The 16,697-nt window shown below is 39.5% G+C and overlaps 1 protein-coding gene across 1 annotated transcript in view; it reads right to left on the minus strand.

Annotated features, from left to right (window-relative positions):
* Nucleotides 1-12,807: 12,807 nt before the first annotated feature.
* The window catches only part of OSTM1 (osteopetrosis associated transmembrane protein 1), a 36,610-nt gene continuing 32,720 nt past the window's right edge, over nt 12,808-16,697 (minus strand). Inside the window, exons 6-7 of the mRNA XM_025383789.1 lie at nt 13,852-16,103; nt 12,808-13,598 (exon numbers count right to left, since the gene is read on the minus strand). Coding sequence (XP_025239574.1) covers nt 16,048-16,103 — 56 coding nt within the window. The 3' untranslated portion in view covers nt 12,808-13,598; nt 13,852-16,047. The remainder of the gene's footprint in view (nt 13,599-13,851; nt 16,104-16,697) is intronic.

Raw genomic sequence — 16,697 nt, forward strand, 5'->3', positions numbered from 1 at the left:
CTTCCCTCCTCACCCTTTTCCCACCCAGTGAAGGAATCCTGACTCAACCTAAACCCCACCCACATCAGCATACCTGAAACCCATCCAACCTAGCAAGTGCAGCCTGCCTAGTGGTGACCTGAACAAGCCAATTTCACACCGGAAAAATCAACAGCCTGCCGTTATCACAGCCAGGAAGGCAGGGAAGGAGCAGTTTCATCCTCAGGGCAATTCAAGCAGGAGGAGAGAAGAGTATGGGGAGAAGTCGTGAATAAACACACAGGAAAAGGAAGTTCTGCAGAAGTTTGCTCCTGCTCCAAAGTTGGGTTTGAAGGGTAGTGTATAAGAAGAAATGAGTTTTCTTCTAGCTCTTTCAAACTTTCTGCCATTTCTGCCAAAATACCACCAAAGAGTTTCTCAGTTCTCAGATTCCTGAGAAACAAGAGCTGCCACACAGTAGGTGCTTAGTAAATAATAATTGTATTTTATTTTAAATTATTAGTTTAAACATTAATTTAAAGTTAAATTGAAATAAATTACTAATTATTAAGCACCTCGCTCTGTCACCCAAGCTGGAGTGCAGTGGTGTGATCATAACTCATTGCAGCCTCAAATTCCTAGGCTCAAGTGATCCTCCCATCTCAGCCTCCAGAGTAGCTGGGACTCTAGGTGTGCACCACCACACCTGGCTATTTTTTTTTTATTTTTGGTAGAGGTAGGGTCTTGCTCTGTTGCCCAGGCTGGTCTCTAATTTCTGAGCTCAAGTGATCCCTCCACCTCCCAAAGTGCTAGGATTGTAGGCATAAGGCCCAGCAATAAATATTTACTGAGTGGATAATCGAACAAATGGATGGACACATCTGTTGGTCATTATATTGACTCTCTTTGTGGTGCCAGATGTGATGAGCCACCAGAGTAAAATATGCTCCATGAAAGAGAAGGGAGGGTCAGGAGAGGCACTCAAGCACACTCAGCTGAAGCTGCTTCCCCACTCTGGACTATCCAGGCAGAGTTTTAATATTGGTCACAGTGCACAGACGGCATCTCCCTCAGTCAAGGAGCTTCCTATAGGCCCTTCCTATAGGCCCAGGACCATGAAGTTATTTATTAGTGCCTGACTTATAAGAGCTTGCAGTCTAAGTGAAGAGACAGTGTTAGCTCAGAGGGAATAATGATATGATTTGCATAAATCAACAAATAATTGGCCTTAAGTAATGTAGAGAAGTGTATAATTATAATGAGTTCAAAGAAAAGAGAGATGAGTGGGGCTGGAACAGTCCAGAAAGTACCACTGAAGAAGTGGGATTTGACTTTGATGCAGGGAACAGGCAAATGCTCATTCACGTGGGGAATGTGGATTAATTTTCTGAACCCCGATCCCACCTGGGGCATCACAGTGCTGTTTTCCAGAGGCATGCCCAAGTCCCCTTTCAATTTCCCATCTCTGATCTGCATGGCAGGCGAGATTTCCATCACCATCAGAGCAGACGGGGCTTCACAAAGAGCAGTGCAATTTGAGTGCTGATGAGGCCAACAGGTTTGATTCAGAAGACTGTTATTGCTGCCAGGCTGTAGCTTAGACATATAAATTTGCTGCTTCAAATGTTCCATCAGGAGAATCAGCTGGGCAGCACTAATCCTAAGTGAAACCGTCTTGATTACAAAGGAAGAAACGACAACACCATATCGTTTAACTGCTGAACCTTACAGTGAAACACAAAGCGGCATTAAAGTTCTCTGCCTCTAATGCCATGGGTTAAGCGGCTAATCTTATTTTAGCTGAATGGCATGTGCATTACAGCAAATAAGTAGGTAATATGTGGGATTACTGAAGAGGGAAGATAAATTAAACCAGTTATGGGCATCATGTTGATTTTTTTTAACTGTCTAATTTAACTTGGTATTTTTCAACAGCCAGATCTAATAAACACTCATTTAGCAGAGATTAAAGAGATGGGACTCTTGCCCAGAAAAGGTGTTATATATGACTTGAGATGCTAGTTTTAAGGGCAGTAATTCATGATGCTCAGCACTTGCTCCAGCCTGGAATTTTCAGTGCTTTAACAGGAGGGGTTCATGAATGGCAAAGCAGTGCTTCTCACCTTCCAGTAAATAGTTACGTTTCTACCATTTATACTTTTCACGGGCAGCTGAAGGACTTTTCTTCAAGGTCTCAAACATTCTTTTCTGTAGACCTGCTACAAAGACACCTTCTAACATCAGACAATGTAGTTCAGGAATGTATTTTGTTATCTTTTCTCAAACAAGCGCTACTCTAACTTCAAAAACCATTCATTGAACTCTGGGTGCAAAGGACAGAGGAGATAGCCCTTGAATTGGAAGAGATTACAATGTAGTCTGGAGAGGAGGAATAACAATCACACACAATAAAGAACAATAAAGAAGCTGGTAACAGCATGAGAGGTGCATAAACAAGTGCCAAATTACATAGCCAATTTGTGCAGTGTAGCCCATAAGGAAACAGATGGACAAGTACTTACTGAGCAGCAAGAAATACTCCAGGTTGGGTATTGTGCTGTAGGCTTTTTGTATACTTAATTTGCACAAAATTTTTTTTCGAGGCAAATATTATGACCTCCCATTTCACAGGTATAGAAACCGAGGCTCAGAGAACCAAGTTGCTTGCTCAAGTGGGGGAAAGGCCCAGGTCTGATTGCAAAGTCCTTGCCTTTCCTTTATGGCAAGTTGTTTCTTTAAGAAATATGAAGAGTCAGGAGAAGAAAATCAAGTAAGATGTCATGGAAGGAGTGGAATTGGATCTGAGTCTGAATGTACCCTTCAACCCAACTTCAAAGCAGCAAATACCTTGATGCAATTTGTTTGACAATCAATTCTGCTTCCAGGAATTAAGCCTAAAGAAATAATTAAGAAAATGTCCCTTTAGAAAGTTTGTATCCATTTGCACTCACACCGTATGTTATATAAATTCATTGTTCTCATGCCAACACCAGACATTATCACTCCTTTTCAGTATCTGCCGTTCCATTAGATAATATAGTATCACCATGGGGCTACAGTTTGTGTTTCTTCAGTGGGTAGATATGAACACCTATTCATATCTTTGCTGCCTAACTTTGTTTTAGAATTCTCTGTGCCTTTTCCTTTGCTGAATTTTTTTTTTTTTTTTTTTTTTTTTGAGACAAGGTCTCGCTCTGTCTCCCAGACTGGAGTGCAGTGGCATGATCTTGGCTTACTTCAGCCTTGACCTCTTGGGCTCAAGCAATCCTCCCACCTTAGCCTCCCAGGTAGCTGGGACTACAGGCACACACTACCATGCCCAGCTAATTTTTCAAAAAATTGTTTTGTAGAGATGGGGTTTTGCCATGTTACCCAGGCTGATTTTGAACTCCTGAACTCAAGCAATCCTCCCGCCTCAGCCTCCCAAATGCTGGGATTACAGGCATGAGCCACCACGCCATGCTTTGCTTATTTTTCTATGAGATATTTATTTACCTCTAAATAATTTTATTTTAAATTTAATTTTATAAATTAAAATTAATTTTAATTGTCTCATTAATTTAGAACACTTTACATGTTAAGATTTTTTGAACTGTCATATATGCTGCATATTACTTCTAGTTGATTTTTTTTTAAACACAGACAAATCTGAGTCATTTTCTTTATAATTTCTGCAGTAGCATCCTGGAAATACGGTTATAGCAAGAAGTAACCTTCAGAGTAAATAGCTTTCTCGAAATGGTAGCTCAGGAGAATGGATAACCAGGGCAGACTTGTACAACTTCTAAGTATCTGCAAGGACAATCCCAGTTGTGCAGACTCAGGGCTCCAATGAGATTCATAGGTGTTAAAAGGACAGGTAACCCCTGATGGCTATACAACTAAAGGTCGCCTCAGTTACACTGATTTCTTAGTAACTTGAATTCCTAGGATAATCTCTAATTTGTTCAAAGTGTACTACTCTTTTAGCATACTAATAAGTCCACAAATACTATATGTGACATTTTGTCTTAAGATTGATGCAGGATTTTTCTTGGCCCCTTCACTGGACTCCCAACAGGAGGGAATATTTACTCAGCCCACCACATTCAACCCCTTGTGGGTGGGAGCCTGTGAGCAAGTGAGTGCAGGACCCAGGCGGCCACTCCAGGCACCAGCAGAAGCAAGCTCCATGTGGGGCCCATGGCCAAACCAGCCATGAGCCAGTGAGTGTGGGATCTGGCCAGTTGCTCTGGGCACCAGCAGGAGCAGGCTCCATGTGAGGCTCATGGCCAGATCAGGAGTGAGCGAGCGAGTGCAGGATCTGGTTGGCCACTTTGGGCACTGGCGGGAGCAAGCTCTGTGCAGGGCCCATGGCACCACCAAGATGAGGGAACTTGTGACCCCAAAACCCTAGGGGGAGTTTTACAGTGCTCTCTTAGCGCTGCCATCTGCAGACGGCTGTGTGTTAACAGCTCAGCTGGCCCCTTGTCTCGTCACATGGGGTGGCTGCCCTCTGACAGCAAGGGCAAAGGGCCGGTGTGATAGCCTTTTGGGGTCCCCACACTCCGTGGGCCCTGAGCTCTTGTCCATCCAGCATCCAAGGAGAATGAAGTTGCGTGGACACTTGAAGGATGGTGAGGGTAGAAAATTTAATTGAGCAGTGGAAATGGCTCTTAGCATAGAGGGGAACTGGAGAGGGGATGGGAAAAGCAGATAGTCTTCCCCAAAATCTGGCCCTCTCTTCCCCAAAGTCTGGCCATCTCTCCTTTCTACTGACTGAGTCTGGGATCTTTATAGGCACAGGATGGGGGTGGGGTGGGTCATAGGTAGTTTTGGAAAAGGCAACACTGGATTGGTAAAAAGACATTATTCAGAAAGAACAAATCAAGAGAGACAGAGCAAACAGGAATAGAAGTTCTCACTTTGGGCTGCAGGTTTCAGGCTTTTGGACTTGAAGATGGGGTTTCACCAGGGACCCATCCCTATTTGCCTAGGCATTTGGCTGCCTCCTGCCACTCTCGGTATTTTTGTTTGTTTTGTTTTCACTCTCAATATTTTTTAGTGAGATTTTTTAGTTCATTTTTGTGCTATGTTCATCAGGTTTGACATCAAGATGATGCTGACTTTGTAAAATTAATTGGAACTTCCTTCCTTTCCTCCCTCCCTCCCTCCTTCTTTCCCTTTTCTGTTTCATCTACTTACTGATATTTGAGTTTAATATATCATGTTACTATTTGTCCTGTCCTGTGTTCCCGTTTCTCTCTTGATTTCTGCTATACTGATATTTCCCCTTCCTCCCATTAGTTTGGTAGTTACACCTTCTTTTACTTTTTTTTTTTTTAGCAGTTACCTTAAAGGTTTCAACATTAATCCTAATCTCCAATGTTACTTGAATTTTTATCTCACTCCCAAATAATGCCACAACCTAAAACATTTTAACTCCAAGAATATTGTGGTGGTTAATTTTATGTGTCAACTTGACTGGGCCACAAGGCGCCCAGACATTTGATCAAACATTATTCTGAGTGTGTTTGTTAGGGTATTTCTGAATAAGCTTAGCATTAGAATCAGTAGACTGAATAAAGTAGATTGTCCTCCCCAATGTTGGTGGACCTCATCGAATTAATTGAATACCTGAATAAAATAAAAAGTCTGATAAGAGGAAACTTCTCCTGCCTGACTTCTGAGCTGGGGCATTACTCTCCTGCCCTCAGTATTGGAACTACATTGACAGCTTTCCCGTAGCTCCAGCCTGCCAAATGCACATCTCGGGATGTCTCAAGTGCCATAATTACATGAGCCAATTTCTTACAATATGTATGCATGTCATAGAAGACATTTATATGCTATATATATTTAATATATGTCATAGGAGACATATAATACATAGAGAATATATGATATACAGATCATATAACATGTAGTTTATATAGAATGTTATATATGTAGATTATGTGTTTCCTATGACATATATTAAATGTACAACATATATAAAATATCTATCTCCTATGACATACATATTAATTATTAAGTAGTGGCTTATGGCCAGGCATGATGGCTCACACTTGTAATCCCAGCACTTTGGGAGGCTGAGGCAGGCAGATTACCTGAGGTCAGGAGTCCGAGACCAGCCTGGCCAACATGGTGAAACCCCGTCTCTACTAAAAATACAAAAGTTAGCTGGGTGTGGTGGCACATGCCTGTAATCCCAGCTACTTGGGAGGCTGAAGCAGGAGAATCACTTAAACCCAGGAGATGGAGGTTGCAGTGAGCTGAGATTGTGCCACTGCACTCCAGCCTGGGCGATAGGAGTGAGACTCTGTCTCAAAAAATAAAATTAAATTAAAAGTGGCTTATGTATTTTCATATATAATATGGCTTATATACCATATATCTCTCTCTCCTCTTGGTTCTGTTTTCCTGGAGAACCCTAATATAAACCACCTCTTGATTTTTCTGTCACTTGTGCATTTTATTCTTTCTCTATGTATGTATATATACATATATATATGTTAACTCCACATGACAATATTGTATACAGTCAATACTTATTTAGATTTATCCATATAGTTACCCTTTACACTAATTTCCTGTTCTTGCACCTGTGAGTTTCCAACTGGGTTTATTTTACTTCTACCTGAAGACATCTTTAGTTTTTTAATGCAGTCTACTTGTGATGAATTCTTTTTGTCCTGAAATGCCTTTATTTCCCTTTTAATTTTGAAGACCATTTTTGCTAGGCATGGAATTCTAGACAATTGGTTACACTCTTTTTTTTTTTTTTTTGAAGCAGACTCTCACTCTGTTAACCAGGCTGGAGTGCAGTGGTGCAATCTCAGCCCACTGCAACCTCTGCCTTCTGGGTTCAAGCAATTCTCCTGCCTCAGTGTCCTGAGTAGCTCGGATTACAGGCATGCACTACCACGCCCAACTAATTTTTGTATTGTTAGTAGAGATGGGGTTTCGCCATGTTGGCCAGGCTGGTCTCGAACTCATCTCAAGTGGTCCGCCTGCCTCAGCCTCCCAAAGTGCTGGAATTACAGGCATGAGCCACCACACCTGACCAATCAATTACCTTCTTTCAGCACTTTGAAAATATTATATTTGTCTTCTGGCTTTTATTATTTCTCTGGAGAATCCAGCAGTAAGTCTAGTGGTTGCTCTTTTGATGGTGATGTCTTTTTTTCTCTCGCTATTTAGTAAGATTTTATCTTTGGTTATCAATTACTATGAATGTGCCTGGGTTTTTTGTATATTTTAAAACATTCTGCTTGGGATTTTTAATCTGTGACATGCTTTTCACCAGTTTTGGAAAGTCCTCAGCTATTATCTTTTCAAAAGTTGCTTCTAGGCTGGGTGCAGTAGGTCACGCCTATAATCCCAGCACTTTGGGAGACCGAGGTGGGTGGATCACCTGAGGTCATGAGTTCGAGACCAGTCTGGCCAACATGATGAAACCCTGTCTCTACTAAAAATACAAAAATTAGCTGGGTATGGTGGTAGATGCCTGTAATCCCAGCGGCTCGGGAGGCTGAGGCAGGAGAATCTCTTGAACCTAGGAAGCGGAGGTTGCAGTGAGGTGAGATCACACTATCGCACTCCACTCTGGGCAACAGAGCAAGACTCTGTCTCAAAAAAAAAAAGTTGCTTCTCTCACATTGTCTCTGTTCTCTGCTTTTCAGGGACTCTAAATACATTTATATTAAATCTTCTCATTGTATCCCCTATATCTCTTATCCCCCTTGTCTGTACTTATGACCTTTTCTCACTCCATGTTTCCTTCTGGAAATGTTCTTCTAATATATTCTTAATTATATCTTCAACTATGTCTTATTTGCTATAAAACCTTTCCATTTAGTTCTTAATTTCACCTACTATTTTTCTTTGTTTGGGATTTTGTTCTTTTTATGGTTTCCATAATTATTAACCTTGTTTCTTGTTTTATCTCTTCAAACCTATTAAACACATTTCAGAGCAATTTTCTGTCAAGTAAAACTTGACAACAAAAAAAGCAATCAGTAAGTTCCAGTTCCACTTAGGATAGAGAAAGCCAAGAAGCATTGCTCTCACAAACTACTTTGCCTTGGGCAGAGTACAGGATGAAAGATAGCAGCAAATTTAAAAAAAAAAAAAAAAAAAAACTGAAATTTTAACAAATGCTTAGAGAGCAAGTGTGGGCTAGTGTGACAGCTTAGAATTCCCAAGAGCCACAGACACAAGGAGAGTTTAGCCCTAGTTACTGGCTCTTTTTCATAGCCTCCACTGGGTGTTCATAAGAAAAACTGGGGACAGAGCAGGAGAACTGAAAGAGACTCCTTTTGGTGACACAGGCATGCAGGTGACAACCAGCTACCACTGGGAGAGAGATATGAAACCCAGGTCCTTCTCTTACATAAAGAAAAAGCCCTCTGCCACCAGGGAAGTGATACAAAACCTCCTATCCCCTAGTTTCAGCCAACGAACTTGGCTGTAGGCAGGGAGGAGTTAAAGCAAAAACCATCTGCTGTTGGACAGGGCAAGGAAACTCACTTGTGACCATGATCCCGCACTGATACAAAGCAGAGGTTTGCCACCAGTGAGAGAGGGACAGGAAACTCACTCTCACCTAAGACTCCCACAATTACAAAGCAGGGTCTGTGTGCCACAGAGAAAGGGTACCAGCCCTGAAGCTCACACACCCATGGTTTGCATGAGACAGAGGCCGGAGGAGGAGAACCGCCTCCTGCCCCAACCATAAGCCTTGCACAAAGTACTAAGCAATAGATTTCTACAGCTGAGGAGGGACACGAGCAGAGAGAAAGAGATATCACTGGTGATATAAGCGTGCAGAGTCTGCTAAAAGCTGAGGGTGGAGCAGGAACACTGAGAAAAACTCTGGCACTCTAGGCCACACACTAAGCCCACGGCAGCAGCAGTCCACCACTGAAGAATTTGAAATCTGTGATATACTGAAAGTAACTATAGCAGCAACAAACTCAAACCCAGATCAACTATTTATTAGAGTTATCTGCCTCTTCCCCAACACTAATGGCCTAATAGAAGGAAAGCTGTGCCCATTTCCAGATATAAATACTATTTACCTCAGTTTCTACTGTTCTTTAACATGCAACATCTGACATTTAATCAACAATTATAAGACATTTTAAAAAGCAAGAAAAAAAATGATCCATTATCAAGAGATAAAGTAGTCAACAGAACCAGATCCAGAGATGACCCAGATACTGATATTATCAGATAGAAACTTTAAAACAACTATGATTAAAATGCTAAAGGACCTAGTGGAATGGATGGACACCATGCATAAATAGATTGGGAATTTCAGCAGAGAGATGGACGCTATAAAAAAAGAGTTAAATAAAAATGCTAGAAATAAAAATATGATATTAAGAGATAAAGAATCTCTTCAACAGGCTTATCAGTGGACTAAACACAGCACAAGAGAAAATCAGTAAGCCTGAAATAGATTAACAGAAATAATCCAAACTGAAACACAAAGAAAAACAGAGTGTATAAAATAAAACAGCACATCCAACAGACCCATGGGACAATATCAAATGGCCTAACATAAATCTAATTGCAGTCTCAGAAGAACATTTGATATATAATGGTTGCAAATTTTCTAAAATTAATAAAAAACAACAAACAGATCCCAAGAGGCTTGGAGAATCTCAAGCAAAAGAAATACAAAGAAAAACATACCCAGAGGCTAGGCGCAGTGGTTTATGCTTATAATCCCAGCACTTGGGGAAGCCAAGGTGAGAGGATTGTTTGATCACAGTTGTTCCAGACCAGCCTGGCAACATGGTGAAACCTCAGCTCTACAAAAAAAAAAAAAAAAAAGAAAAAGAAAAGAAAAAAAGCTGGGTATGGTGGCACATGCATGTAATTATAGGTACTTAGGGGACTAAGGTGAGAGGATTGCTTGAGACCAGGAGGCAGAGGTCGCAGAGAGCTGAGGTCACACCACTGCACTCCAGCCAGGGCAACAGAATCGATCTTGTATCAAAAAAAGACACATCATAGTTTAACTGCTGAAAATTTTAAAAAGATATCTAGAAGGCAACAAGGAAAAAAAATTATGTACAGATGACCAAAATTTAGAATTACAGCAGTATTCTCAACAAAAACTTTGCAAGCCAGGAGGCAATGGAGTAATTTCTTTAAAATAATAGAAAACTTAGACTTTACCACAATCTTATCAGGTCACTTGAAATCTTGGTGTTAGTGAGGCTAATCAGGGTTAGAGTTGAGAAGAAAGATGGTGGTACTGTGGGAACAAGAGTAAATGATAGGGCTTAGATGCAAGGTGCTGGGGTGCACCTGAGAGCCAGAATGATATGGGTATGCCTCTTGAAATCAGGCCATCAATAAGCAAGGTCCCCAAACCTAAAATGGGTTTTTCAGAGCCAGACCACATCAGAGACTACATTCTCTAAATAACTTTCAGCACAGTGGAGTTGGCTACAAGCAAAATTGCATAATTGCAGTGCCCACCTAAGTACCTATCCCCCAATGTCTCAAAGACATAGAATGAATGGTACAGATTGTGACACTAGCCAAACTACAAAGGATAGTTCCTATGATTTCATCTATTGTGATATCAGGAGACAGGAAGAATAAGGTGAACAAATAATCTGCTAATGCAGAGGTCACAGACCCAGGAGGAACTGAAGTAGCCAAACACCCATGTGCTCCTATTTGAGATATTGAGTTGAAGCAAGGGGTAAGTCCTGAATGGATGGTGGGCCAAATGTGCCAAGTAGTGCAAGGTCAAGCAGAACTTCAATCCTTTCCATAATCTCCATCATTTCCCAAAAGCTTAAAAATATACAATCTAATTTTACAATTTCTACGCATACACTCTTCAAGACAAGTGACTCCCAACTTCCCTTTTCCGTGTAGACTGCTACCTCTAGTTCCCTCATATACATTCAGGAATCACAGGATGTAGTCACGACTGGGGGTAGTGGAAATTCAATCTAGAGATTCTACTTGCTTACTTACCTTCTTTATGCTATCCTTATGCTAGTTGTCACAGTAAGAGAGAACATGAGCATGGAGTGGGGAGGGAGGTGGGTGGGTGTTGGATTCTGACTGCTCAGAGTCTCTGGGTTATACAAATAAACATTGTGCCTTATTTAATGGAGGACAGCCAAGATGTAAAGAGGGTTTCAAAAAGTCAAGGCCAAGCAAGCCCTTTGTAGCTCAGCTCCTATTACGTTACTGACAATAGCACTACAAATCAATGTAGAAAATGAGGTACTAGTAGGAGAGAGAGGAAAAGGAAGAAATAGTTGATCCTCTCTGGAAAGAGGGATGGCTGCAAGGCTTTCTGCTGTGGGCCCCTGCCTCTAAAGATACCCAATACAGTGATAGTAGTTTTTTCCTCCCTTCTTTTTATTTTTTGCTGGAGTGCAGTAGTGCCATCTCGGCTCACTGCAAACTCCGCCTCCTGTGATTCTCCTGCCTCAGCCTCCTGAGTATCTGGGATTACAGGCACGCACCACCACGCCTGGCTAATTTTTAGTAGAGATGGGGTTTCACCATGTGGCCAAGATGGTCTCAAACTTCTGACCTCAAATGATCCACCAGCCTCAGCCTCCTAAAGTGTTGGGATTACAGGCGTGACCTACTGCACCCGGCCCTTCTCTTACCTTTGTGTGACCACTCTTCTGTTTCAGAAGTCAAAACAGGACAAGCAACTAATAATTTTCTTTTTTTTTTTTTTGAGACGGAGTCTCGCTCTGTCGCCCAGGCGGGAGTGCAGTGGCTGGATCTCAGCTCACTGCAAGCTCCGCCTCCCGGGTTTACGCCATTCTCCTGCCTCAGCCTCCCAAGTAGCTGGGACTACAGGCACCCGCCACCTCGCCCAGCTAGTTTTTTTGTACTTTTTAGTAGAGACGGGGTTTCACCATGTTAGCCAGGATGGTCTCGATCTCCTGACCTCGTGATCCGCCCATCTCGGCCTCCCAAAGTGCCGGGATTACAGGCTTGAGCCACCGCGCCCGGCCTGCAACTAATAATTATCAATTCTGCCTATCTATACTCTAGTTGTATACAATCATCTGAGAAATTACAATTGAATTATTTTCCACTTCCAATGCTATTGGGCAAATCTTTCAGACATGATCCTGAGCATTTAAGACAATGGAGGAATTACCACAATTTCTAGCTAAAATGAGCCTATCATTTTAGGTTTTTTTTCTTTTTTACTTTTACTTTTTAATTTTCAAAATATGAGATGGGGGTCTCACTTTGTTGCCCAGGTTGATCTTGAACTCCTGGCCTCAAGCAATCACCCTGCCTCAGCCTCCCAACGTGTTAGGATTACAGGCAGGAGTCACCGTACCCAGCATCATTCATTTTAAAGCTTTGAAATGTTTTGATTGCATTGGGGTACTCAGATGGATTTTTTTTTTTTTTTTTTTTTTTGAGACAGCATCTTGTTCTGTAACTCAGCCTAGAGTACAGTGACACAATCTTGGCTCACTGCAACCTCTGCCTCCTAGACTCAAGTGATCCTCCCACCTCAGCCTCCTGAGTAGCTGGGACTACAGGGACACACCATGATGCTCAGCTAGTTTTTTAATTTCTTGTAGACAAGTTCTCACTGTATTGCCCTGGCTGGTGTCAAACTCATGGGCTCAAGTGATCCTCCTGCCTCAGCCTCTCAAAGTGCTGGGATTACAGGTCTGAGTCATTGCACCCAGCATGTTTTTAAACATACCTGTTGATCACAAGAAAAACATATTTAAAAAATCATTATTGAAAAGCTCCACACTATAAGAAGCATGGATCAGTCAAATTATCTTTTAAAAGCCCTCTTTAATTCCAAGGAGACAAAGTAAGTATTGGTCATTAAACATGTTACATGTATGACTAATATTTATTATAGCTAATATAATAGTTTAGAACAAGGAAATTTAGTAGAGTTATAATATTTTGGTGCACATGTATAATTCAGCATAAGCCAAAGCCCTTTTAAAATAACCAATACTATCATTTTATGAAATCTTTATAAAATAAGCACAGTAGTACAATATTTAAGCATCTCAAGTCTCCATTTTAGAGTTGATTATCAAGGAATGCCTGTTATAAATAAAGAGCTCTATGCTGTTCTGCTTCTTTAGTTAATAAGGTAGGGAATTAAGTGACACACTTTTTAGAGGAATCCATGCAGTGGACAGAAAGTCAGATTAGGTAGTCTCTAGGGATCCATCCAGTTCTGGGACTCTATGATCAGATGGCCTCTAAGGTTTCTTCTAGTTCAGAAAATAGAGGTACCTGGAATATAATTTTTTCCATTTTAAATGGTTATATAGGTTAATAGTATTTTTTGCTTTTCAAAATTCATTGCTGGTGATGTCTATTACTTATATGATGTCATGTCTTTGGCCAGGAATGCAATCCTAACTAGTTTTGTTCCAGGAAAACATTTCATTTTATAGGAAGCATATCCCAGAAACATTAGAAAATACTAGTCCCAATATAAGTAACATTTACCAGCTAGACTCTGGGCTACACTTTAAAATATCTGATGTTCAGCCAGGTGTTGTGGCTTATGCTTGTAATCCCAGCACTTTGGGAGGCTGAGGCAGGAAGGTCACTTGAACTCAGGAGTTCAAGGCCAGCTTGGGCAATACAGTGAGACACTGTCTCTCCAAAAGAAAACATGTATCTGATGTTATTTCTCTCTCTCAGTTCAACAATAAATAAATAATCCAAAGTACATTTTTATTTGCAGCAAAATTTAAGATAGATGGTACTTTTTTTTTTTTGAGACAAGCTCTGGCTCTATCGCCCAGGTTGGAGTGCAATGGTACGATCTCGGCTCATTGCAACCTCCGCCTCCCGGGCTCAAGACATCCTCCCATCTCAGCCTCCCAAGTAGTTGGGACTACAGGCACTCACCACCATACCCAGCTAATTTTTGCATTTTTTGTAGAGACAGGGTTTCGCCATGTTGCCCAGGCTGGTCTCGAACTCATGAGCTCAAGCGATCTGCCTCAGCCTCCCAAAGTGCTGAGATTACAGGTGTGAGACACTGTGTCCAGCTGATGGTACTCGTAAAAGTAGGCATCCAAACTCAACACCCGAAAAACTGAAATGTGATGTTAAATTACATCTGAAAATTTAAAAATGTATTTAAAAATCTAACTAAAGCTTACAATTTCCTTATTTTATTTCCTTTATTTTAACATGTCAAAAAAACACTTAAAGATATTCCTGTGAATACATATAAGCTGCCTCTCAGCATTCAGAACTATGCAAATAATTTTTCAATATGACAAAATGAAAAATGTACATACTTTAGGGTAGCGCTTAATACTCATCTTTGAAATCTATTGCTGATGCTATGTCTAAAGAGCAATGACTCAACCAGAAAAAATAGTAAAGGCTGCCTTTTCCTTTTTAAAGTGCTTATTAGCTTTATATCCAAAAACAATGGTTTTTACAAATACGTAATACTGAAAGGTGCTCAAAAAGTCACCACTTACTTATCTGCATTAATGAAGGTTGCTTCCAATGGCTCTCAATCATATGCTTCAAATCAAGACAGTGCTAAGTTCCAGCAGCATGAACAGTGACAGCAGAACAAACCCCAGCACATTTTCAGTGGATCACAGCAAATCAGAGAAAGTATAACAGCTTTTGAGTATGTTACACATCCAAGAGCCTTATCTTTCGCTCCACATACATGGTAAACATAAAAGAAAAAAGAAACACTTCGTCTCCCTATAGAGCATTTTATAGTATAGGAAGGGATTCAAATTCTCTTATTATTTAACAAAACTCTTGTTTCTATATAGAGGAGATGTTACATTCTTAATGTTTACAACAAAGCCTATTTCCACCAAAAAAGCAAGAAGAAATTAATAAATGAAATCCTGAACTCTAAAAACCTAAGAAATAAAATTGTGAACAATTCTGAAATGAAGTGTTTTTTTTTTTTTAAAGGCTAATACAAACATACCAAAATAGAATTTCTGAGCATGAAATATGTGATTTCATTTCAATCGTATCACTTTCATCTGATTGAAAAATTTAGAAAAAATAAGGATCATCTTAATCTCACTGCTTTCTGTATGAGACTATCATTCCAATTCATGCCCTCAATACACACCACTGTCCAACAGTCTTACAGTCAGTATCCTCTCAGGTCCCTGTCTGCTCGCTGAACCTTAAGCTGGTTTTACCCCTCCTTTCTCTCTGCTCCCAAATCCTCTACATATCTCAAGAGAAAAATATTCCTTTAAAAAATGACAATTTAAATACAGTGTGATAATGCTACATTTGATTTAAAGTAGTAATAAATTATAAATTGCCAAATAACTTAATGTAATTCACGATGCAAATCCTTGGTATAAAAATAATCCATATTGCCCTGAATATAATAAAGCAATCCAGTGATTTTTAGTTATGAAATAAAGGCAAAAAATAAGATGTAAAATACTATTTATAAAAGTCAAGTAAGAAACCAGCTACCATAAATCTTTTTACAAAGATAAATGTAATGTGGCTTACTACTTCTAAAAATTGTTAGGGAGGTTTGGAATCAGTGGTTTCAAAAATGACTCTAGGGAAACTAGAGACTGAATTATATATTATTGTGATGTACAACATATTAACTATATATATAATAATAATACTGCAATGGGGAGTAATTAATCTTTGGGCGTGCTACTTCCTGACAAGTACATTTCTTTTTCAAAGTATTTGCTGTAACCAATTAATTTTTAAATGTTAGTTTTCAAAAATGTTTCTACTTGAGATACTTATGTTATTCTTATTAATACCAGAAGTCTAGAATAGTGATAAAATGCCTATAAAATAAAATAATGATTGTTCTTGCATCTTCTGTTATTGTGACAAATACACATTAAAATAGATAACATTGCTACACCTGGAAATTAAAAATATCCAAATCTGTTAGAAAGAAGTGGAAAAGGAAAGAAAAATGGAAAATTCTTATTTAAAAATGGATCTGAAGTCCTTGTATTTCTTAAGAACTTGACTTATCAAATCACAGTTTATCTTCTTTCTGAAATCAAGTTGTGTCTTCCACCATTCATTCATGTGATATGTCAACTCTCCATTTTGTAGGTCTCAGTTTGAATTTTCTTGAATGTTTGCAAAACTGGTACTGGACTTGAGACGTTTGGCTAGACAAATCAAAAGAATTGCGTTTTAACTTAAATTTAATTATCAAACATAATTATTTACTATTTTTATGTAAACTACAGTATTTGTCTATCAATTCTATGTTTGAATCCTAACAGTTCCAGCCTTATAAGAATTAAAACCTAATTAAAACTTTCTTCAAAAAACATAATTTTGTTAGAAATTGCACGACTTTGCTAGAAGCAGTACCAAATAAAACAATATTATTTATATCTTCTTGAACATCACAATCTTAAATATGTAATGTAGGTGAAATAAATGTACTTAGACAATGAAAGTGCTGTAAGGTAGAATAACAAAATTATACATCTAAAAGTCTAAGTTAGAAATCCAAATCTAAATTTCTCTTAAAAGAATTCAGTGAAAACTTCCTCAACCTGATAAAGAGCACGTACAAAGATTCTATAGCAATCATTATGCTTAATTGTGAAAGACTGAATGATTTTTTCCCCCCTAAGATCTAGAATAAGACAAAAATACCTGGTCTTGCTCGACATCATGCCACTAATTTATCATCAGTGCAACAAGGCAAGAGAAAGAAAAGGAAAGGTATACATATTGAAAAGAAAGAAATA

This window comes from Theropithecus gelada, chromosome 4 (assembly GCF_003255815.1).
Source record: "Theropithecus gelada isolate Dixy chromosome 4, Tgel_1.0, whole genome shotgun sequence".
Classification (NCBI taxonomy): Eukaryota; Metazoa; Chordata; class Mammalia; order Primates; family Cercopithecidae; genus Theropithecus; species Theropithecus gelada.